Source organism: Lepidochelys kempii, chromosome 11 (genome assembly GCF_965140265.1).
Source record: "Lepidochelys kempii isolate rLepKem1 chromosome 11, rLepKem1.hap2, whole genome shotgun sequence".
NCBI classification, from domain to species: Eukaryota; Metazoa; Chordata; order Testudines; family Cheloniidae; genus Lepidochelys; species Lepidochelys kempii.
In genome coordinates, this window is record NC_133266.1 from 78,322,089 (window position 1) to 78,345,453 (window position 23,365).

Consider the following 23,365-nt stretch of genomic DNA (forward strand, 5'->3'; position numbering starts at 1 on the left):
ATGTCATCAATGTAGCGCAAGTAGAGTAGGGGCGTTAGGGGACGAGAGCTGAGGAAGTGTTGTTCTAAGTCAGCCATAAAAATGTTGGCACACTGTTGGGCCATGCGGGTACCCATAGCAGTGCCGCTGATTTGAAGGTATACATTGTCCCCAAATGTGAAATAGTTATGGATGAGGACAAAGTCACAAAGTTCAGCCACCAAGTTTGCCATGAAATTATCGGAGATACTGTTCCTGATCGCTTGTAGTCCATCTTTGTGTGGAATGTTGGTGTAAAGAGCTTCTACATCCATAGTGGCCAGGATGGTGTTTTCAGGAAGATCACCGATGGATTGTAGTTTCCTCAGGAAGTCAGTAGTGTCTCGAAGATAGCTGGGAGTGCTGGTAGCGTAGGGCCTGAGGAGAGAGTCCACACAGCCGGCAGTCCTGCTGTCAGGGTGCCAATGGCTGAGACGATGGGGTGTCCAGGATTTCCAGGTTTATAGATCTTGGGTAGCAGATAGAATACCCCTGTTCGGAGTTCCAGGGGTGTGTCTGTGCGGATTTGTTCTTGTGCTTTTTCAGGGAGTTTCTTGAGCAAATGCTGTAGTTTCTTTTGGTAACCCTCAGTGGGATCAGAGGGTAATGACTTGTAGAAAGTGGTGTTGGCGAGCTGCCGAGCAGCCTCTTGTTCATATTCCAACCTATTCATGATGACAACAGCACCTCCTTTGTCAGCCTTTTTGATTATGATGTCAGAGTTGTTTCTGAGTCTCTGGATGGCATTGTGTTCTGCACGGCTAAGGTTATGGGGCAAGTGATGCTGCTTTTCCACAATTTCAGCCCTTGCACATTGGCGGAAGCACTCTATGTAGGAGTCCAGTCTGTTGTTTCGACCTTCAGGAGGAGTCCACCCAGAATCCTTCTTTTTGTAGTGTTGGTAGGAAGGTCTCTGTGGGTTAGTCTGCTGTTCAGGTGTGTTGGAAATATTCCTTGAGTCGGAGATGTCGGAAATAGGATTCTAGGTCACCACAGAACTGTATCATGTTCGTGGGGGTAGAGGAGCAGAAGGAGAGGCCCCGAGCAGAAGGAGAGGCCCCCTTCCTCCTCACCGCCCCCACCCCCCCGTTCCTCACATGTTCTTGTCAACTGCTGGAAATGGCCCAGCTTGATTATCACTACAAAAAGTCGTCATCCCCCCCCCGCTCTCCCGCTGGTAATAGCTCACCTTACCTGATCACTCTCCTTACAGTGTGTATGGTAACACCCATTGTTTCATGGTCTCTGTGTGTATAAAACCTCCCCACTGTATTTTCTACTGAAGGCATCCGATGAAGTGAGCTGTAGCTCACGAAAGCTTATGCTCAAATAAATTGGTTAGTCTCTCAGGTGCCACAAGTCCTCCTGTTCTTTTTACAATAGCTGGTGCTTTTTACAGTCCCAAGTGCTCTGCCGGAATCAGATTATTACCTCAAAGAAAAGGAGTACTTGTGGCACCTTAGAGACTAACCAATTTATTTGAGCATGAGCTTTCGTGAGCTACAGCTCACTTCATCGGATGCATACTGTGGAAACTGCAGTAGACATTATATACACACAGAGACCATGAAACAATACCCCCTCCCACCCCACTGTCCTGCGGGCTATGCATACTGTGGAAACTGCAGTAGACATTATATACACACAGACACCATGAAACAATACCCCCTCCCACCCCACTGTCCTGCGGGCTATCCAGCAGGACAGTGGGGTGGGAGGGGGTATTGTTTCATGGTCTCTGTGTGTATATAATGTCTACTGCAGTTTCCACAGTATGCATCCGATGAAGTGAGCTGTAGCTCACGAAAGCTCATGCTCAAATAAATTGGTTAGTCTCTAAGGTGCCACAAGTCCTCCTTTTCTTTTTGCAAAGACAGACTAACACGACTGCTACTCTGAAACCTGTCATTATTACCTCAGAATCACAGCTTTCTCCCCCTGAAGCCTCTCGCTCTCCTGGTTGCAGAAAAAGCATAAAATTATGACCTCGGAACGCACCAAGGCCGGAAGGCGAAGAACAGGACCCGGCATTATTTTTAAAGCTCATGATTTTTAAGCCACTCTCGTGATTTTTTTTGGGGGGGGGTGGGGGTCCTCGTAATTTTTGAACGCTTGGTGGTGTCAACACTGCGGTCAGTGCCGGCGGGAGGGACACTTTGGAAGAGTTTAAGGGTTTGGTTCAGAAAGCCCGTGTTTCCTGTGGGACGGGGCTGGCTGGAGCCTGGGGCCCCGCTGCCGGGGCGGCCCCTCCCCACGTTTCACCCCCGTCCCGTCCCCCGCGGGGTTGGCTTCCAGCTGCAGCGGGTTCCCGCCCCCAGCCAGGCCCCTTCGCCCCTGGCGACCCCCGCCCCAGCCGCCACCGGACACGTCCCCTACCTCGGCCCGCTGCCCCCGGCCGTCGGGGCCCGTGGATCCCGCTCCCGGGCGGGGGTTGTGGCGAGGGAGACAGGAAGGGGCGGCCTGGTCCCGGCGGGGCTCCCGGGGCAGCCCCTGGGGCGCGGCAGGCAGAGGCCGAAGGAGGCAGAGGCCCAGGGCCCCGGCAGCGTCTGTCGCGGGGAGAGGGGCCGAGAGAGGCAACGCCAGGGCCTGCCTCCGCCTCCCGCCGTGCTGGGCCCCGGGGCCCTGTCCCACCCTGGCGGCTCTTTCCCAGCCCGGTTCAGAGCCTCCCCTCGGCGGAGGGCGTCAGCTGACTTGGGCTGGGGCTGCAGGGCCGTGAGGCCAGGGAGAGTCCCCCAGCGACCCGGGGTCAGGGTGCGAAGTGGCCTCAGACCCTGCTGAAAGCGCCTCGCTTGCCCTTTTCGCCAGAGAGGCGGCCAGGTTTGGCCCTGGGGCGCCCCGTCATGGAGCCAGCTCGGATAGGAGACCCGGGGGGAGCGGGTGGTGGATTTGTCCTGGAGGAGCTGTAAATACACCGGGGAGGTGGAAGGGGCGATGGGACGCAGCAGGCGCTGGGAAGAGTTGGCCTGACTTTTGAGGACAAGGCGAGATGGGAGGGGGCAGGCATTCCCCAATGGGACCCAGACATTCAGTCTCCGGGACACGAGGGAGCTTTGGGGAATTGTTTCGGCCCCAGGAAGATGGATGACACCTAAAGATCCCCAGAAGAGTCTCTCTGAATCGTCCAGGCCTGCCAAATCTAAAACGTGGGCCCTGTGGAGCCTGGCAGGGGGAGCAGCAAAGGGATGGGCGAGCAAGGAGCTCCCGGGGACTGGTTCTGTCAGCACAGAGAGCGTTTGCTATGGTCCCAGTTTCCAGAGTCAACATTACTTCTGGTGCTGACGGTAATTTGCACCAATGTCTAGGGGAGAGCAGCGGGGCTGAGGGAGGGGTGGGGGGTGGTCTAGAACTAGGAGCATACTGGAAGCTGGGTCTGAAGCGGGGCTACGGAACTCACCATCACCAAAGGGCGTAACGCGCACACAGCACAAATGTGACAGTCTGGGGTGGTTGTGATGGTCACTGCAGCAGGGGAACTGAGCAGCAGATTCTTGGGTTAGGTGCCAGTGACCTTCGAAAAGGAGGCTGTGTATCCAACCGAGGGCCCTGTCACAGGAGAATGAGGAGATGCTGAGCTCACAGGATGAGGGCTTGTTTTCCCATATTCATTAAAAGCTGTGAGGTCCATGAAGTGCCCAGTCTGGCGTTAGGCCAGGGTTTTTCCTGCTCTATAGGATTTCTGGTGCATTAAGGCCTATCATCCCCAGAACCCACCCGAGAGGGATAGTCACCTCCACACCCAATCACAGAGAGGTTCAGGATCTCCATGGGGTTCTCTGATCTCCCCATCCCCGGAGCTGCTAATAGGGAAATTTACTTTGTCCATGTTCATGCATACACAGATAGAATCCCCTCATTTCTGGCTTCATGCTCTGAGCTATTCAGGTATCTCTGCAGGTTTAGCAATGAGCAAGTGATTGAATGTTTGCACTGTGACTGGGATCCAGGCCCCAGTGTGTGTGGAGGGCCCTGAATCTTTCTCGGGACCACATCTCCCAACAGCTGTCAGACTTTCTCAGAGTTTCCATGAACTCTTTCCCATCGTTTCTGATAAAACAACCCCCAGTAAAGACAGCAGCTGGCTGTATGCTCATAGAACATCTGTATTACAATATCTGATCTCATCTCTTTTAATTAACATGCGTGGGATTTCTGATTCCTAAAGCCGATGTGACCTCCCAAATGGAACAAGGGGAAGAACTCTGTGTCCCAGATCTTGAGGATCCAGAGGACAGTAAGATCCTGAGAAGTGCCAGTACAGGTGAGGAGGAAGTTAGACCAAGCCATCTCTAGAATTCTCACAAACTTCATCTATCCCTATATTATAACCAGCAGTTGTCTCATGCCCATGACAGATTTCCCACAAGGCTTTGCAAGAAGTATGTAGTTCCTTCCCTTACACAATTATCGGAAATGTCATACTGGTTCAGACCCAAGGTCCATTTTGTCCAGTGTCCTGCCTCTGACAGTGGCTAGTGCTGGATGCTTCAGAGGAAGGTGTAAGACCCTACAGTCACAGATGTGGGGTGACCTAACCCCCACATAGGTCTCATCCTGGTCTCTAATACTTAGAGATTGTTTTAAGCCCTGAAACAAAAGGCTTCTCCCTTCGCAAATGTTTGTTAACTTTCATTACAACTCTGGATAGTCCTGTTATCTGTATAAATGTCCACTCTCTTTCTGAATCTTGCTAAGTACTTTGCCTTGATGACTTCCTGTGGCAGAGAGTTCCACCTCTAATTTCTAAGGTAACAAACCCAATCGTTTCAATCTCTCTTTATAAGAGTTTTTCCAGCCTCTTCATATTTCTCATTGCCTATCTATATTCTGCCCTTCAGCAGGGGCAGTGCAGCTGAGAAAGGCAGGAGGAGAGCAGCATCTGCCTCAGGCCTCTCCTGCACTGCTCAGCACAGAGACCACGGAGGTGTTAGGTGGTGAACAGTTTTTGTTTTAAAGAGCCCAGCCTGCTCCTTGGGACTTTGATCAGGACTGCGCCAACCCAGGGCTGGGTTTACAAACCCAAGCAATTTGAGATAGTTGGCAAGTATAAGGACAGGCATGTCTCCGGCTTTGACCAACCTGATGACTGTGAGCAGCATGGGTAATTTTGTCTAATCTCTCTCCATGTTTATAACACACACATCACACAATACCAGGGCGATCAGATCTTTTAGTTCTGCAGCCACCTGACAAACTGCTGTGATTTTGCTCCATGGACCACTTCACCTGCTCTTTGCTCACTCATCCTTCTCTGCCAGGGCTCTTTATAACCATCCTTGCCTCTAAGCAACTTTCTAACAGCTGCTACTTTCAGTGAAAGAGAGGCCATCTCAAAAATATTTCCTTCCATTGCTCCTGAATAAAACATACAGCAGCTCAGGAGAAAAACAAGGATTGGAAACGCCCCTGCTCTGAAGTGCAGTACCAGCAATATTCATGCCTGAACAGGTGACAGGTTCAAAGTCTGATATAGCACATGTGGAGTGTCAACTGCTGCTGGATCCCACTGAGAACCTTGCTGTTTGCGGACCCTTATAGGAACGTAGGGCCTGCCAGACTGGCTCAGACCTGTACCCCATCTATCCCAGCATCTTGGTTCTGACGGTGGCTGGTGCAGATGCTCCAGCAGAAGGTGCAAGAATCTCCGTAGTGGACAATGATGTGATAATCTGCCTGCATGGGAACTTTCTTCTGAAACCCAGTGAGTGGTTGGCATTTGCCGTAAAGACTGAGGGTTTGTACCCCATTTGATAAACCTCCAATAACCTTTAATAAATCTCTTGACTCATGTAACTGGATGGTCTTGATATTAGGATTAATGGCTCCTCTCCCGAATTTGCTTTCTACTCCAAACCCCAGTGAAATTCTTTTGCTGAAGGACCCTAGCTACAACCTTAGCTCCGTTTAGACATTGTCACGAATAGCTACAGAGTGCATTGAGATCCCTGCATGGGAGATGCTAGAGAAGAGCAAAGTGTTGTGCTCCTGTGAAAAGTCCCTTGGATTTTAATAGCCATTCAGGGCCTCACATGGCAACAAGGGAGGAGGGGCACACGTAACTCGGGCCATAAAATCATAACACTCACTGAGGTTCATCTGAGGACAAAGTCTCAGAAGAACCTACTATGAGAAGCCGTTCTGGAACCAAAGCTCTGTGGGTCATATTTTTACCATTGCATGATAAAACTGGTGAAGTCCAGGGACTTCTCCAAAGTCACAACATCCACTCCCAGAGATGGGGGAGAGAGGAACGTTTATGACAGCCCTGAACCAAAAATTACTCATCTGAGAAAAAATAGGTTTGAAGGGAGCAAAGACAGGGATGTTGGGAAGTTGGCATCCTTTGGGTGCCTTAGCTGTGAGTTCCCAACCTTCCTAATGTTTGTTTCTTTTAACTGCAATCTGAAGTCTGAATTTTCTGCCTCTCTAGTGAGTGCTATTTTGATAAGGCTGAGAATTCATACCACTGTGTTATTACATTGCAGTTAACTCCAGCTTAGTTTTTGTCTGTGAATTCTTACTAGTGTTTAATCCTTTCCTTTTATCTAATGGCACATCAGTCTCTCTCTCTCCAGTTGCTTGCACGATTCCTTCACCTTTGATTTTATTGCCTGCTGTGGCAAGATCCACTCACTGCAGTGTTCTTGGTTAGTTCCAAAATGAGATGTGCTGAGCTGGGTTCTGTAAACTAAGCTGTTTCTTGCTCTCCATAAAGAGTAATGTCAGCCAAATGTAGTCTTTATTTTGCAAAAGCACAAGTAAAAATGGGCCTTCCGCGGTGCAGGACGAGCTCTTGGAAAGACACCGATGTTTTATTTCACCAGCCCTGGTAGCCATGGACAGCAGATGTTTTGGCGCATGCGGCTGTTAGTAGCTGCCCTTCTCGATGCAAATAATGGGCCTTCTCCTGCCATTATTGCTGGTTCTACAAGTCCCAATCCTGATTTAGGCCACAGTCCAGCAAAGCACTTAAGTGTGTGGGTGACTAAGTAGAACTTGCATGCATAAAGTTAAGTACGGGCTTTGGTATGTTGCTAGAGCAAGGCTTTCCTCTGCCAGAAGGAATTAGGGCCATGGAGCATGAAGAGTTGGCACTTCTCCTGAAAGCCTGTCTCCAGTGAGTCCAGCAAGACAGGTGTGAGCTGGGAATCGGCTAAAGATTTACAGCAAGGTTGGATCTATCACTGGTTGTTTAGATACATCTATAATGCCCCTTCACCACTTCTGCATAGCCTCAGAGGCCACTGTATATTTCAGGGCCAGATTTGAAATCCCATATGACCCATCCTACTTTAAAAGTGACCTGCAAAAAACCCACTCTACCACCAGCAATACATCTCCCCCTCCCACCCTCAGGCTTGTCCCCTCTTTTGGTCTGTTTTGATGTATAGAGAGGGGTTTATTGGTTTTCTACATTCCCAAGGTCTGGCCCTTCCCTAGTTTTGCTGGGAAACCTGCTGGATGTTTCAGACCCTGGCTCTCATGAGCTCCTTAATTGATGGGGTGTTTAATCTTTAACAAAGATTCCTTTATCCGAAATGTTTATTCATCACTAGAGTTAAATTGTGTGTTAAAAACAAAAAAGGAAGTGTTTAAACAGTTTGACTAAAAAGCCTTTCCCCTCTTAACTGCTCTCCTCTTGGCTTGTGTGTTATCACTGTCGGAAGCATTCTTTAGTCACTGTCTTTCACTTTTTTGCAAAGGGAAGCTACAAGGTGGTCTCATGAGCAATGGTTTGCACACTTCTGCAGACTTGGTTGCTTTGCAGTCAGAAATGAAATTGTTCTCGTAACAGCTCTGTAATGCAGCCACAGGCCTCCCCCACTAGACTTGCACAAGCTATACACTGACACAAAGGAAGGCACTGTTAGTGTCAGCTGTCCAGTCCAGTATATGGAACAAGCGTCAACCACATTGTGAGGTTTAATTATAGCCTGTGTTTAATATTAACTAGTGCCGGGGCACTGCAACCTGCTTCTCCAAACTTTATTACAGCTCAGACCTAATTGGCTCCTTCCAGCAGGACTAAACCCACTGAGGCATTTTGAAACCCTCCCAGTACCAGAATCTCTGAAAGAGCAGAATCAGAAGCTCATTTTGGCGTATCCCTCTGACATGTTCCCTAGGACAGTATATTCGCTTAGTTACTAGGCAGTAGAAAGCAACTGGTTTTTCCTCTCTCTTTCTCACCTTATTTAAAGGAAAGTAAATCTCCCCAGCGATGATGCAGTAAATGGACCTAGACGAGTCTGGGAACTTTAACAAAAGCCGCCACGTAAGCAAAATATAACCCTCTCCCTTTAAGAGCTTTCAGATCCCTACACCACAGGGAAAAGTGGCAGAAACTCCATGAAGTCCACTAGGGCTGTGGTTCGTAACCAGGGGTACGTGGTGTTGAAATGGATCTTTTAACAACCCACAGCTGAGCAGGTGTTTACCGATACCAGTGTGAATTCGGAAACCAATATGCTTAATGCACAGTCATTTATTTGAGAGAGAATCACACAAGCAGTTAAGGTTACATGGTATACATTCTTTTCCATAAGCCTCAGTTCCCCAAGCATAAACCCTCAGTAACTATATTGGCCTTACACAGTATCCTGATTGGCCAACAAAGCAGGTATAACTACCAGCTCTAGATGGAGACTTCTTTTCTTCTCTTCTTTCCCCTCTCAGGCACTTGGTCTGTCCCTCGAAGCAGGGCCTTGGTTACCCTGATGACTTTTGGTTCTAAGGTCTTGAAAAGGTCCCTCAAGGCGGGGTTTTGGTTACCCCGATGACTTCTGACTCACAGTCTCGAACCTCTTTGGATATTAATTGGGGACTTAATCTGACTCATTTACTTTGCTTAGCACTTATATACCTTTTTGTTCTCAAAGCAGCCACATGTTCCAGAATTGTGCCTCATAGGTGTTTTATTATTGGTTTACTTCATAATTTTGGAAGGGATTGCAAAGCAGACACACAGACCAAAGCTCAGCCATAGTTTACTCTCTCATAAATCATTCACTTTAGCTCTTAGAATGACCCTTTTTGGATAACCTCACACGGACCCATGTCAGCCATGTCACCAGGCTCACTGATCGCATGATCTCACGTGTTCTTTACTTTCTGAGTGGGTTCGCTGCTGAAATATTCCCAAATTCGGGGTTAAAACACACATGCCCATTGAGCCGTTGTTAACCACTCCAGTGCAGTTTCAGCACTTCCAGTAGTATTCCACTCCATTTATCAAATGCTAAGAGAGTCCTGCTCCCAGAATCCTCTAGCCACACCGAACTTATGCTTGCCACATTCATATACATCAGTCACAGCAATTCATAATAATTTGGCACAGTCTCAACATGTGTGCCCATGGGGGTATGCAGAGGTTTCTCAGGGGTACCTCAACTCAGCTAGATATTTGCCTAGTTTTACAACAGGCTACAGAAAAAGCACTAACACAGTTAGTACAAACGAAAAGGTCAGACAATGACTTGTTTATACTGTTCTGTATACTGTACACTGAAATGTAAGTAAAATATTTATATTCCAATGGATTTATTTTATAATTACATGAGAAAGGAAGCCATTGGTCAGTAACAGTGTGCTGTGACACTTTTGTATTGTTATGTCTGATTTTGTAAGCAAGCAGTTTTAAAATGAGGTGAAACTTGGGGGTACAAAAGACAAAGCAGACTCCTGAAAGGAGTACAGTCATCTGGAAAGGCTGAGAGCCACTACATGCAGCAGATGCTCTGACCTACAGTGATGGGGAGCAGTGTAAAACTCAGATAGATGGATATTTAGTTACCTAGACAGCTTTCATTGCGCCTTCCTTCTTCTTCTGCCCCTTTAAGGCTCTCTGGCTGGGACACTTGGTCACTGTCCCATTCCTGGGAGCAGTCTCTTTCCCTGAGCTAGATCAGCTCCTGCAAGTGCTATGGGGAGAAAGAGCCTGTGTCAGTAACAGCAGCAGCTCTGGGACTTGGTAAGGAGGGGGCTTGTGCAGTCACTTCCTTTCCCTCTCTCAATTACCTGCGGTCTGTGGCTCCGGTGAATGTCTGCAGAGCCCCTGGGGCTTCTCTAGGGGCTAGATCAGGCCAGAAGACGGTGAGTGTTGCAGCCCGAGCTGGTATGGGGGACACAGGAAGGGGATGGAGTAGCTGATGGTGTCTGTAGCTCTGCACTGGGAGAAGGGGAGGGGAGGCAGGAAGTGGATGATCAGAAACAGAAGGGTCAGGGACTGGACAGCTCCTGGGTGTAATTTCCAGGCTGCAGCACAGCCACAGCGGAGACAATAACCTGCTCTCCCAGGGGAAGGGAAGACACAGGAATACGAGGGACGGAAAGGGGCAGGCGTGAATGTCCAGGTGCTCATCTTGCCCTGATAGGCTGCAGAATAGCGTCCACGTTTCACTCCCCATTGCCCTCCTCTGATGAAGATGGGAAATGGCCACAGGGGAGACGCTCAGGTAGGGGATTTCTGGGGACTGGGTGTGTCCTGCAGAGGGGAGGGGATGTAAATACACTGTGGGGCTGAAGCTGTCTGTTAAACCTGCTGGGAGGAGAGACTTGTCAAGTCACTCACTTGGTGGGACAGCCACATGCTGGCCCCACCCATCACTCCTCCCTGCTCAAATGCCATTCAGACAGTGGTGACCAAGGCCATCCTGAAACTCCTGCTTTCCGCTTCTAGGGGTACTAAGCAAGCAGCCGAGCCCCACTTCTACCCTGGCCCCACTCTGCCTCTCCTGACAGCATGGCAGGGCAAGCATTAGGGAGGTTAGTCAGACTGTGGGGAGAAGGCCGTCAGCACCCCTGCACATTCACACTGAGCTTCAGCAGCAGCTCATCCCATTCTAGGAGGGGACTGCCAAGGCGGGGGGGGTTCCAGAAAAGAGGGGGCCTGGTGGGTGGGATACAACATATGAGCTGAACAAATTGGGAGAGGGGTCATGGCGGTACAGGGAGAGTACCCCAAGGACAGGGACAGGTGAGGTGTTAAGAGAAAGGAGGAAAATGGAGATGGAAGAGACTGGCACGGAGAGAGAAAACAGATGGTGAAACAGAGGGAGATGGAGGAATGGGGACTGGGAGGCAAGGCTCCCAGCAACTGTCCTGCAGCTTTCTGTCTGTAAAAATGAGTTGATACTGACCTCAGCTCCTGGGCAGGACGGTGCTGGAGAGAGAAGCTGAATCCGAATGGGTTTTCCTTGCTCATGCACCTGAACAATATGCCTGGATGAGCTGTGGGACCCGGAGCAGCTCTGGGGGTGGCTTATTGGAACCTGACCTTTTAGGATCAGACGCCTCGGGTGGGGAAATCCACAAAACTGAAGAATCTAATGCCCTGAAATGCCCGAGGTTTCTAGCCTGGGATTTAGCACCGCTGTGACTGACAGGGACTTCTGGGAATTGTTTCCCACCCCCAGATGTATATAATAGTCTGTGTAATCCCAAGAAGTGAGAACGCGAACCTCTCAGCCCTGCTGAGGCCCAAGCCTGGGCCCTTCAACTCCTGCAAGAAGTGAGGCAAAGAAAGGAAAACAGAGGGAGCTCAGGACAAAGACAGATCTCTTCCTCTAGTGGTTAGCTGCAGCTGCAGCTTCCCAGTACTGGCAGCATTTACAGCTATAAGAGGGAGAGGGCAGCAGATCTCTGAAGCCTGTGAAATATGGGAGAATGGAGAGGAAGTGCTGGCCTGGGGCTTCTCAGGATCAATAGTGGGATTGTTTCAAGGGCAAAGAGTACTGAGCGGGAGATGCTTCTTTTTTCAGGTACCAGTGACCATAAAGGAAGTGGAGGACTTGTGGCACCTTAGAGACTAACCAATTTATTTGAACATAAGCTTTCGTGGGCTACAGCTCACTTCATCGGATGTGACAATCTATTGCACCAAAGGGCAGTAGGTGCTTTTGGACCCTCATCAGAGGGTCTTCTACAGGGATATCATGCAGGAGAATTACAAGACTCTGATCTCCCTGGGTAAGGGCTTGTTCTCCTTCACTTATGAGAAGGCTGCACTCTCTATGAAGGACATAGGTCAGTTTCTGGACAGGGATCTTCCCAAGTCCCTTAGAATTCTGGGCAATCAGCACAAAACTGTGCGAGAGAGAGAATGCCACAGTCCCATCTCTTCCTAGGGAAAAGAAGTTGCAGAAACACAATGGCAGTGCTAAATTCCCCAGAGCCAGAGCTTGCACTGAGGGAGGAGATATTATATTTATTTGTCCAGGGTCATTTATGTACATGTAATCACTGTATTTCTCCACTTCATCCTCTGAGTGTGTTCTGGACACTCTGAAGGTTTAGTAATGGACAAGTGGCTTAATGTTTGCAGCTCAGCTGAATCACTGAGTCCTGCAACGGGTAGACACTCAGTCTGAATCTCTCTCGGTCACATCTCACACCAGAACACTGCCTTTCCCAAAGAGACTCAGCAAACTCTTTCCCATCCATTTTGATAATACAAGCACCAGTAAAGAAAGACACTGGGTTTAAAATCACAGAACAGTTTTTGTAACCAACCTGGATCTCCCATTTTGCTTTCCGTGACCAGGATTTCTGACACCTAAACCTGGCAGGATCTCCTGCACAGAACAAGGGGAATAGCCATGGGGGTCCCTGGAATCAGGGGAAAGTAAGATACCAGTGATACCTGTACAGGTGAGGAGGAAAATTAAGTCAGAAACCATTACTAAGTGAAAAAAAGAGCTGAAGTCCCAACCAAGCCATTGTGAGCCCTCACGTTTGTGTTTCATCAAATTCAATATTATAAACAGCTGTTCTCTCACATCCCTCATAGATCTCCCAGAGGTCTTTCTAGAAGCCAGTAAGCCCTCCCTTCACTCGGCCTTTGTAGAGCTGAGGATATGGGATGTTGGCACTGCAATGCTCTCTCCTCTGGAGAAGGGATTTAAAAGAAATTGGTTCCTGAATTTCAATCTGAATTAAAACAGACAAAAATCATGATGAACCCTCTGCAGTTTCCTTTCTCCTTCACACAGAGAATGAGCGGTGTCTGAGTTTTTGTTTTTTCCAGCAGATGTTTGGATCGTGAATGAGAGTGCAGAGAACCTTCAGCAGAAAGGACTTGAGCGAGGGGAACCAGATGGAACAATTTCAGGGAGATCCGAAGAGAATGTTTTCCAGAATCCTGATCAAGAAAGAGCCCATGAGAGTTGTAACTGCCCAGAAAGACAGAGGGTAAACTCTCCAAAAGAGAGAGAAAATCCACTCACCGTGGATGAGACCTCACAAACATCAAAGGCACCACTGTCCATCAGAGAGCTGTCGCCACAGGCAGTCAGTGAACACTAAGTGTTGTGAGAAAAGGTACAGCAGGGGCTCAGGCCTCAATGGCTGCCGAAGAGCCCCGATGGGAAAGAAATCCTATCCATGTGCAGACTGTGAGAAGGTCTTCAGCTGGAGCTCAGCCCTGATCACCCACCAGAGAACCCACACGGGTGAGAGGCCCTACAAGTGCCCTGCCTGTGGGAGAGGCTTCAGCCAGAGCTCCAACCTTGTCAGACACCACCGCACCCACACCGGGGAGCGGCCCTACGAGTGCGGTGAGTGCGGGAAGAGCTTTGGCCTCAACTCCCACTTCCTCAAGCATCAGCGCACCCACGCCAAGCCCTACCCTTGTGGGGTCTGCCAGAGAGGCTTCTACAGCTCCTTGGCCTTGGGCAGGCACCAGAGAGCCCACGCACAGGAGCAGCGCTACACCTGTACAGACTGTGGGAAGAGATTTCGGGTGCGCTCGGCACTAGCCCAGCACCGCAGGACGCACACAGGTGAGAGGCCCTTCCAGTGCTCCAACTGTGGGAAGGGTTTCAGCCAGAGCTCCAACCTGCTCACGCATCAACGCGTCCACACTGGGGAGCGGCCCTTCCACTGCACTGAGTGTGGGAAACGCTTTGCTGTCAGCTCCCACCTCAGCACTCACCAGAGGAACCATCGCGCGGAGCGGCCCTGCCAGTGCACTGCCTGCGGAAAAGGCTTCGCCAACCCTGCCAAGCTACTCGCCCACCAGAGACGCCACACGGGGGAGCGGCCCTTCCAGTGCCCCGAGTGCAGAAAGTGCTTCAGTGACAGCTCCCTCCTGGTGAAACACCAGCGTATCCACACTGGGGAGCGGCCCTTCCAGTGCCCCGAGTGCAGGAAGAGCTTCAACCGGAACCTGACCCTACTCAGACACCGGAGAATGCACACCGGGGAGAGGCCCTATATCTGCCCTGCCTGCGGGAAGGGCTTCAGCCAGAGCTCCCACCTCATCACTCACCAGAGAGTGCACACAGGGGAGCGGCCCTACAAATGCCCCACCTGCGGGAAGGCCTTCAGCCAGAACTCCAACCTGATCCGGCACCAGAGGAACCACAAGCACCAGGGCACACTGTAACCAGCTCATCAGCACTTGCCTCACACAAGCGAAATCTGCACAGGCACACTTTGTGGCAAAAGCTTCAAACAGAGCTCAGACCTTACAAGGAAACAGGGAAGCCACATGGGGAAGGAAGCGACGGCTGTCAAACAAATCGAGTCCTACCGTTTGAATAGTGCCGAGGAAGTGCTGAAAGCAGGAAGCGGTGCACTGTAGGGAAGTGATTGCTTGGTGATGTTTTTGGATGGAGTAGAAGGAGAAACAAGGTGACAAAAAGAGGGGGATAAATCTGATAATCTACAGGCATTTGAAAGGGATACATACCAAGGGCAAGGAGAACTTATTTAGGGTTGCACAACAGATGCAGCTAACAGCAGCAGAATGAAATTAAAAGGGGAAGCATTTTTTAAAAAAGTTCTTGACAGGACTATGTATTATTGAGCAGTTGGATATTATCCCCAGAAAGCAATGGTAGCTTCCTCATTTGGGACTTTTTGAAATGTGTTTTTTAGGTTAATATACTATAGGGAGACAGGGAGATGGATCAGATGAATTAATGAGTCCTTTCTACCTCTCATGTCTCTGATTCTCTCAAAGGAGGGAACAAAGGCAAAGTTGCTAAAAACTATGGTGGTAAAGGAAGGTGAATTTGTTTTAATCTCAAGTCTATTGAATGACCCAACCTGTCCTTAAAATATGTTATTTACTGATACTGGATACATGATTCCTGCCATCCTTCTCTCCAGAACAATAGGGTAAGCCATCTTGTTTAGACAGTTTTACTAACCTATTTAATGCTGGTATTTTTATTGTAAAGCTAAGTGATATCAGAGACCAGAAAAGAATGCAAATAAGTTTCTCTACCTCTCTAAGAGGAGTAAGAATTTAAGGCTTCCCAATTTTAAGCCCAGATATGCAAATTAGACGGAACTTGTTGCAGAAAGGAAGGTATCTGAGGACTAAAGCCACAGACATTACAGTCCTTACCTTGCCGAGAGGAGCATTATCTATCAACAAAATCATATGTTAACTGGAAAGGAGAAATAATTGGACAAAATTACAGCAAGGATATGTGGATTGTGAGTGGTATAAAAAGGACTTTCCATACAAATTGCAGAGATTGAAAAAGAAACATTCACATAGGAGCAGTTTGGTTCACTGATACTTTTGTAATTCTCTTCAGTTAGTTCTGTCTTTTCAAACGTTTCCACTACTTTCTGCACTGTGATTTTACTATCTGAATTGTCGCTGTACATCTTAGCTCTTCCCCCGACTCCTCAAAGACAGACCAAGTATTCTTAGGACTAAGAACCCTCCCCTTTTACTAAAGCAGCCTAGACATGAAATTATCAGCACCCGTAGATGGTTTCTTATTTATGCACATTAATATCCGATGAAGTGAGCTGTAGCTCACGAAAGCTTATGCTCAAATAAATTTGTTAGTCTCTAAGGGGCCACAAGTCCTCCATTTCTTTTTGTCTTGTATTGGTATCCTGATAGCATACTTACAAAAATGCATTGTTTTGTTCACCGTTAATGGTATGTGCACTCAGGAGAGAGCCAAAGGAAAGCTATGAATTTGTATGTTGACAGCAACAAAATGAATCTGGAAAGGATTAAATCCATACATCTGTTGGTCCCTCATTCTTCTAGGCTGGTATTTGCTGTTTGCTCCAATTTAAGTGTTCATTCCAGCAGCACAGTATCCCCCACTGTAAAGAGCCACTGAGACTGCTAGAGATGTATGTCACTGGGCTTTCAGTTTGCAAACCATTCCAATCTCAGGCATGTTACTAGAATGTTTTAAGGCAGTGGTTCCCAAACTTTAACAGCCTGCGAACCCCTTTCACTAAATTGTGAAATCTTGTGAACCCCCTCCTAAAAATGAATATTTCCAGGGATTTAAGTTAAAATTTCCTCTGTACTCCATGGGGCTTTTGCTGTTGAACCCCGTTTACCGCCCCGGTCAACTGAGCTCCACTGAGCTCGGGCTGCAGGTCCCGCTGACGGCAGGGGCTCGGGGTGCCAGCCCCAACTGCTTGGCCCCGCTCTCCCTGGGGCTTGGGCTGCCAGCCCTGCGTGGACCACTGGGGTTCGGGTGGCCGGCTCCCCTGCTGATGGGGTCAGGGCTCGGGCTGCCAGCCCCAACTGCCTGGCCCGCTCTCCCTGGGGCTCGGGCTGCCAGCCCTGCAACTGGGTCCCACCTTCTGCCTCTAATGCCCAAGGTCCTCTGGCCGCCATTAGTGAAATTTTTCTGGTGAACCCCCTGTAACGTTCTGCGAACCACTGTTTTAAGGGAAACAAGGTCTTTTATTAATATTATTTAGCCAAGTTCCTTTACAATGAAACACAAACCACAATTTTTTTAGGGCCTGATGAGTGAATTAGAGGAGCATTGTGATGAATGAGACTGACCAAGCATGTGGCACTTTGGACATCTGAATCCTACTTTGGTGGGAAACTACTCTACTGTAAATAACCCCATTACTATTTTCTCAGCAAACAGCTAAGATAAGGGGCTAGGATAAGGGCCATGTGTTAGGGCTGACCCAATCTCTTCTAAACACACAAATGATTACAGAAAGCAGGTGAATCTGTTCCATGGGGAAGGTGGCACTTCATCAAAAAAGCTTTCCCAGCTCCAACAGGGAAGCATTACCCTCCTAAAAAAACCACCAAATCATTGCACCATTGGATGGATCTTGAAATTCATGAGTAATTAGAATCAGGTACTACAAGTTACTTCAGTATGGAAAGTTACTTTCATTTTTGGGAGGGAGGTGACACAAAAACAATTTTTTCTGCTTCCTCTCTGTGCATTAGGCTGAAAAATACAGGGATTGGCATTATTTCCATTAATCACACTTTTGAACTTGTTCTCTCCTAAGAGTTATATTTCAATCTACATGATTTGCCCAGCCTTACTTACATTAGTGTAACATTCAGGGCATAATAGAGCATACTTTCATTTTTCCACTCTGAAATACTCCTGGAACTTGTTTTTTTAATTTACAATTTCTGGGTCGATCCTGCTTCCTGGGCTTCCGGTCACTGGGAGAAGACAGCTGACAGAGCAGGAAACTGAAAAAGCAAAAGGGGAAGATTAAAAAAGAAAAGGGGGGGTGGAGATGTAAAATGGAAATAAATAAGCACAAAGGAGCAACATGGAGGGAATAAGATAGCCCTTAAAAAGTTTCTTTTGTCATCATCTTTGAATTCTGAATGGAAGTACACTACGTTGCAAGAAAGAACACAGCGTGCCAATGACTTCTACATTTTGTAAGGGGAATACCACAACTAGCAGAGAAACATTATATAGCTAGCTAAAACAATTTAAAAGTTTTAAAGGAAGCTAAACTACTAGTGATTTCCATTTTACTTTGGGCAGCAAATAGTTTAGGGTAAAATCAGAAATGTCAGGATGGAAAAATAGACAGCCAGTTATAGTGGTTATTTTAATAGGCATATTGAAGTACAAAAAGATAAACTCTACTTGTATGGCACTGCTCCATCACACGACTGCAGATATATCCCAGTGAGTCTGGTCCCTCTCAAAGAATATTACAGTTCACAACAGAATGAATCTAAAGTCTGTAGCAAAAGTTTGCATTATAAGTTACGATGACAATAAACTCTGACTTATATCAGAAGTTCTATTTGTCTGTTTGAATACTGCAAGTGTACAATTCAGCTATATAAAAATATCAGGTCTGCGAAAGACTTTTTGTACCTCAGGTCATCCACTGTACAGTAAATTCTGAAGACAAGTCAAAGGATTCTTTCATCAGTTTTGTTATCTGTGAACGTGCTGTTAAATTGAATTCAATTCCCCCACAGTGTAATTCATCTGACTCAATTCTTTGATATATTTACAATGCATAAGTTTTCATTCCAACTGCAACAGTACATTTTTGGCCTAAAAACATGGAGCTGTGAGTATGCAACAGAGAACCAAAGACACATGCCTTTCTAAATATATCCTTAAAGTGCAAAATGTGTGTTTCCACACAACGGCATGAAAATATAGTTAGTCTGAGAAAGTCAATGCACTCAATATAGAAAATAGGAACATGCATTTAAACATGCTCAAATTATGGAAACGATTTCTTCCTTTTTTTCCTGGCATAAGTGACTTTTTGTGTAATAATAAGTGATAAGCAAACATTTAAAGTAGGTTCTATAAGTGTTGCTAAAATGATTTAAAGCTTACAGGAACTTAGGATGAAGCCCTGGTTTAAGAAGAGCTATGCTGTCATAAAGGCACCACATTTTCCCCTGCTGTTTTTGTTTACTTTAAAAATATGTTTAGCGCTCCTCAGAATCTGTAGAGTGTCATCTCAGTTCTGTTAAAGATGATCTCTCGGCCATATTTAACATGAAATCCCATAATGACCGCAGTCAAATCAAGTTATTTCCAAGTTTTCCCAATGTAATAGGTTCAGTAACCAAAGACAGCAATACGTTAACAGTATACTTGATTTGGCCAAACAACGTCAGAGATTAGAATCTCTCTCTACCAACAAATTTTCTGTTCTGAAAAGCTTAAAATTAAAAAAAAAAAATAATTTACTCTTTCAGCTTTGATACAAAATGATGTTCTGGAAGTTCAAAATTGTTCAAAGTAACCTGAATTACAGATTCGCCCCACTTGCCTTATTTATTTTCTGAAATGAAAAAAGGCTGATCTCCAACATCACACAGTAAGACCTGCCACTCTTCAAACCTATCTCACTCAGGGCACCAAGCCGTGCTCGGATGCTGAGCAGAACTTTCCTTTCCCTTGGGAAAGTAAGAAAAAAAGGCTCAGACACTATTTTTCTAGATATTTACAGTGCTTTAGAAACAAATTGCACTTCACAGGTTAAAATTCCATTAATCTTTCCCTACCCAATTTCTGGTACCAGCGTAAGCAAAAAGTTGGACTCCAATTTGGGCAGGAATGTCACTTTCTTTAATCTTCACCCAAGGGATCTCAATTTACATCTTGCAGCCAAAGACTCACCCCTCCCCCCCTTTTTTTTTTTAAAACAATCCCTATAAAATTGAACATTTTGGCTGAATGATAATCCTTACGACTCTAGCTTAGAAGAGGCATCCTACCTATTTAAAACAAAATAGCGAAGGATGAACTCTGTGAAACTCTGTTGTAACCGTGTAACATTTTGAACACAACACTGATTGTATGGAGCACTGGGAGACTTCTTGGAGAGATGTCTGGTGTGACAAAGAAAAGTGTTTGCCTTGCACCTTTAGAATGCAGAATTCCACGTCAGAATGTTTTCTTGAACAACACTGGTGTGACTCGGGGTTTTCATTTGATAGAAATTAACTCAGCCACTCCCTCCCCCATTTGGGGTGGGGACGCAGGGAACCACACCCAATTTTGGTTTTAGTGATTATTTACTGCTCTCCATCTTGTTGCTGCTCTCTGTCATGTTGATGATGTTGTTCTGGGTGGTCATCTTGGTGCAGCTGTTTCTGTTCCTGCCTTTTCTTTTCAGCTAGTGCTTTTGCCCTTGTAGTCATTGCTCTGGGCCTGATGTCGCACCCCTCTTCATCCTGCTGATGCTTTTTACAATGTTTCTCAAATGTAGACATTTTGGCATAAGTCCGGTTGCAAACCATGCAATGATAGGGCCTCTCCCCACTGTGCGTTCTCATATGAAGCTGGAGATAAGAGGACCTAGAAAAAATTCGGCTACAAACAGAACAGCGGTGAGGCTCACGGGCTTCATGTGTTTTTAGGTGCTGTTTGAGAGATGAGGCCTGCTTAAAGGCCTTACTGCATGTGGTACATTTGAAATTCCTCTCCCCAGACTCAAGGAGCTGATGCGACATGAGGTGAGCAGAGGAACGGAAGTTTTTCCCACACTTCTCACATTTGTAGGGCCTCTCACCAGTGTGAAGGCGGATGTGCAGGATTAGTCCTGCCTTCTGTGTGAAGGCCTTCTCGCACTGGGTGCATTTGAAAGGCCTCTCCCCTGTGTGGACACGTCGGTGAGTCTTCAGGTGTGAGGCACGCCCAAAGTTCTTCCCACAGTCCTCACATTTGAAGGGCTTTTCCCCTGTGTGGATTGCTTTGTGCCTCACAAGGTGCGAGGACTGTAGGAAGAGCTTCCCACACACATTGCACTTGTACTTCCTCTCGCCCGTGTGCGAGCGCAGATGCAGGGCCAAGTGGGAGGAGGAGATGAATTTCTTGCCACAGAGCGGGCAGGTGTGGGGTCGCTCGCCAGTGTGAATGCGTTTGTGCAGTACCAGGCCAGAGGACAGAGCAAAGGTCTTCCCACACATGGGACACTTGTAAGGCTTCTCTCCTGTGTGAACGCGCTGGTGCTTCACCAGAGCTGATGTCTGCGCAAAGGTCTTTCCACAGAGCTCGCAGCGATACGGTCGCTCCGCAGCGTGAGACATCTCATGAAGCTCCAGCTCTGTCAGCTGGGCAAAAGATCTGCCACATTCAGAGCATTTAAACGGTTTGCTAATGAGAACTGATTTGCTGGGTGGATTGTTTGTTGATAAGTTACTAGTCATGGAATTATTAATAACAGAACTACTGGGTACCATGGTTGGTAACGAGAAACTTTGAGAATTCATCATTGTATCAGCTTGGCATATAACGTAACGTAATGTAATGTAACGTAACGATGGGGGGAATGGTATTTAGTCACGGAGAATCATAACAATGGTCTCCTCAATTTAAAGAGGAACAAATTTCAGCATCAGGTACACAGATGAATAGTTAATACCTGAAAGGGGAAAAAAGACGACAGAATGACATTCACCCTCACAATGCAATTCCACAAAACAATTTGATGTAAAGTGAGCCAATGCTAAGCGCTGTCATTGTCTCATGGTGTTTCTCTGCTTTCTGCTTGTGACCTACTGCGCCATGGTGTCTCAGTCTTGTGCGTTTGGGTTTGGTCCTTGTTTTAAATTAAGATGTCTCTGCGGCTACCAAATCAAGAATGGGTCTGTGTAAAATTTTCAAAAATACCGACGTGATTCAAACAGCCTAAGCCTCACCCTGAACAGTGACGCGGGCCCTTTGGGGCTTTCCTCACCCCCTTGTTGTTACACGTTTCAGCAGCTGCCCAGTGACCACGGGCAGGAACGGAGGCTGCCTGCTCGGACACGCAGAGTTGATGATTAAGGCTAAGAGCAGGTCGCAGAATCGATGACGTTTCCCGCTCCGGCCCCAGGGCAGCGGGGCCGGGGCTGGGGCTGTCCGCCAGCCGGACCCCTCCCGCCCCCCGCCGCCGCCGCCGCCGCCGCGGGCGCCAAAGCGGGACCCTGGAGCTCCCAGCCGGAGTGGCGGTGGGTGCCGGACCCCCGCTCCCTCCCCAGGGCTCGGGCGCAGCCCCCTTGCGTCGCGGTTGTTTTCGGTGAAAGGCAGGGGCGGGTCAGGGCAATAAACACAAAGTCGGGGAAGCCCCTGACCCGCCCCTGCCTTTCACCGAAAACAACCGCGAGAAACTCTTAGCCTGACTGGTGACACGGAGCGGCCGGGCCGGGCCGGGCCGGGCCGGGGCCGCCCCCCACCGCAGGACGCGGGCGCGGGCCCTGAGGGCGGAGCAGGAGCCCCGGGGGCTGCCCGCGCCCCGCGCCCGGCCCACACTCGCCCCCCGCCCCGCCCCGCGCGGCCCGGCCCGGCGGCAGGAAAGGGCCGCCCCGCCCCGCGCCCCAGAACCGCTATTACCCGGCAGCGGCAGCTTCCCAGACTGGCTTCCACGCCCCGGAAGCGATCCCTGCGACCCGGAAACACAGCGCCGCCGCCCCACACTGCGCATGCGCTCCGGACGCGCACGGCACGGGTGGGAGGTGGGAGGCCCCAGCCACCCCCCCGCCCCGGAAGTCCCGTGCCCACCGTTGCCTGCCCGGACTGGAATTTGCGACACACGGGGGGGGGGAGGGGGCGAAGCTTCAGGCTGTGCCCCGCCCCCTCCGAACCCGGCTGGGCACGTCCACCAATGGGCCCGGCGCACGGGAGGGCGGGGTTTCAGGCGCACGCCGCTGTTAGTCACCGTGCTTCCCACGGTAGCTCGTAGGGGCCAAGACAGAGCGCGCGCTGCGCACTTAAGAATCCGCGAGACCAGACGCTCTGAGCCTGCGCGCGACGCTGCCGCCATCACCTAGGAAACCCCTCGCTACCGCACGCGCCGGCCCAGCTGCGGCCGTCGACTTGTTCCGGCCCCTCACTTCGCGCAGCCTCGCCACGTCGCCCCGGCCCCGCCCCCTCACCCCCCGGCGCCCCGTAACCCCCCAGCCCCCGCCCCCCTATAATCCGCCCGGCCCCCGCCCCCTCACCGCCCCATAACCCGCCCCCTCAGCCCCCAGCCCCCGCCCCCTCAGCCCCCAGCCCCCGCCGCCCCGTAACCCGCCCAGCCCCCGCCCCCTCACCACCCCATAACCCACCCCCTCAGCCCCCAGCCCCCGCCGCCCCGTAACCCGCCCAGCCCCCGCCCCCTCACCACCCCATAACCCACCCCCTCAGCCCCCAACCCCCGCCCCCTCAGCCCCCAGCCCCCGCCGCCCCGTAACCCGCCCAGCCCCCGCCCCCTCACCACCCCATAACCCACCCCCTCAGCCCCCAGCCCCCGCCGCCCCGTAACCCGCCCGGCCCCCGCCCCCTCACCCCCCGGCGCCCCGTAACCCCCCAGCCCCCGCCCCCCTATAATCCGCCCGGCCCCCGCCCCTTCACCGCCCCATAACCCGCCCCATAATCCGCCCGGCCCCCGCCCCCTCACCGCCCCATAACCCGCCCCCTCAGCCCCCAGCCCCCGCCGCCCCGTAACCCGCCCAGCCCCCGCCCCCTCACCACCCCATAACCCGCCCCCTCAGCCCCCAGCCCCCGCCGCCCCGTAACCCGCCCGGCCCCCGCCCCCTCAGCCCCCCTCAGCCCCCGCCGCCTCACCACCCCATAACCCGCCCCCTCAGCCCCCGCCGCCCCGTAACCCGCCCCATAATCCGCCCGGCCCCCGCCCC

The 23,365-nt window shown here is 49.7% G+C and overlaps 2 protein-coding genes across 2 annotated transcripts in view; one reads left to right on the forward strand and one right to left on the reverse strand.

Moving 5' to 3' along the window:
- LOC140895273 (uncharacterized) overlaps positions 1 to 21,629 on the reverse strand; it is a 29,332-nt gene extending 7,703 nt beyond the window's left edge. Inside the window, exons 1-4 of the mRNA XM_073304719.1 lie at positions 19,785 to 21,629; positions 13,946 to 14,185; positions 13,239 to 13,287; positions 3,413 to 3,505 (exon numbers count right to left, since the gene is read on the reverse strand). Coding sequence (XP_073160820.1) covers positions 3,413 to 3,505; positions 13,239 to 13,287; positions 13,946 to 14,185; positions 19,785 to 20,980 — 1,578 coding nt within the window. The 5' untranslated portion in view covers positions 20,981 to 21,629. The remainder of the gene's footprint in view (positions 1 to 3,412; positions 3,506 to 13,238; positions 13,288 to 13,945; positions 14,186 to 19,784) is intronic.
- Positions 10,115 to 18,030, forward strand: LOC140895962 (uncharacterized). Its single transcript, XM_073306950.1, has 2 exons — positions 10,115 to 10,469; positions 13,043 to 18,030. The coding sequence occupies exon 2, from the start codon at positions 13,244 to 13,246 to the stop codon at positions 14,396 to 14,398; it is 1,155 nt and encodes a 384-aa protein (XP_073163051.1). The 5' UTR covers positions 10,115 to 10,469; positions 13,043 to 13,243; the 3' UTR covers positions 14,399 to 18,030.
- Positions 21,630 to 23,365: the final 1,736 nt, after the last annotated feature.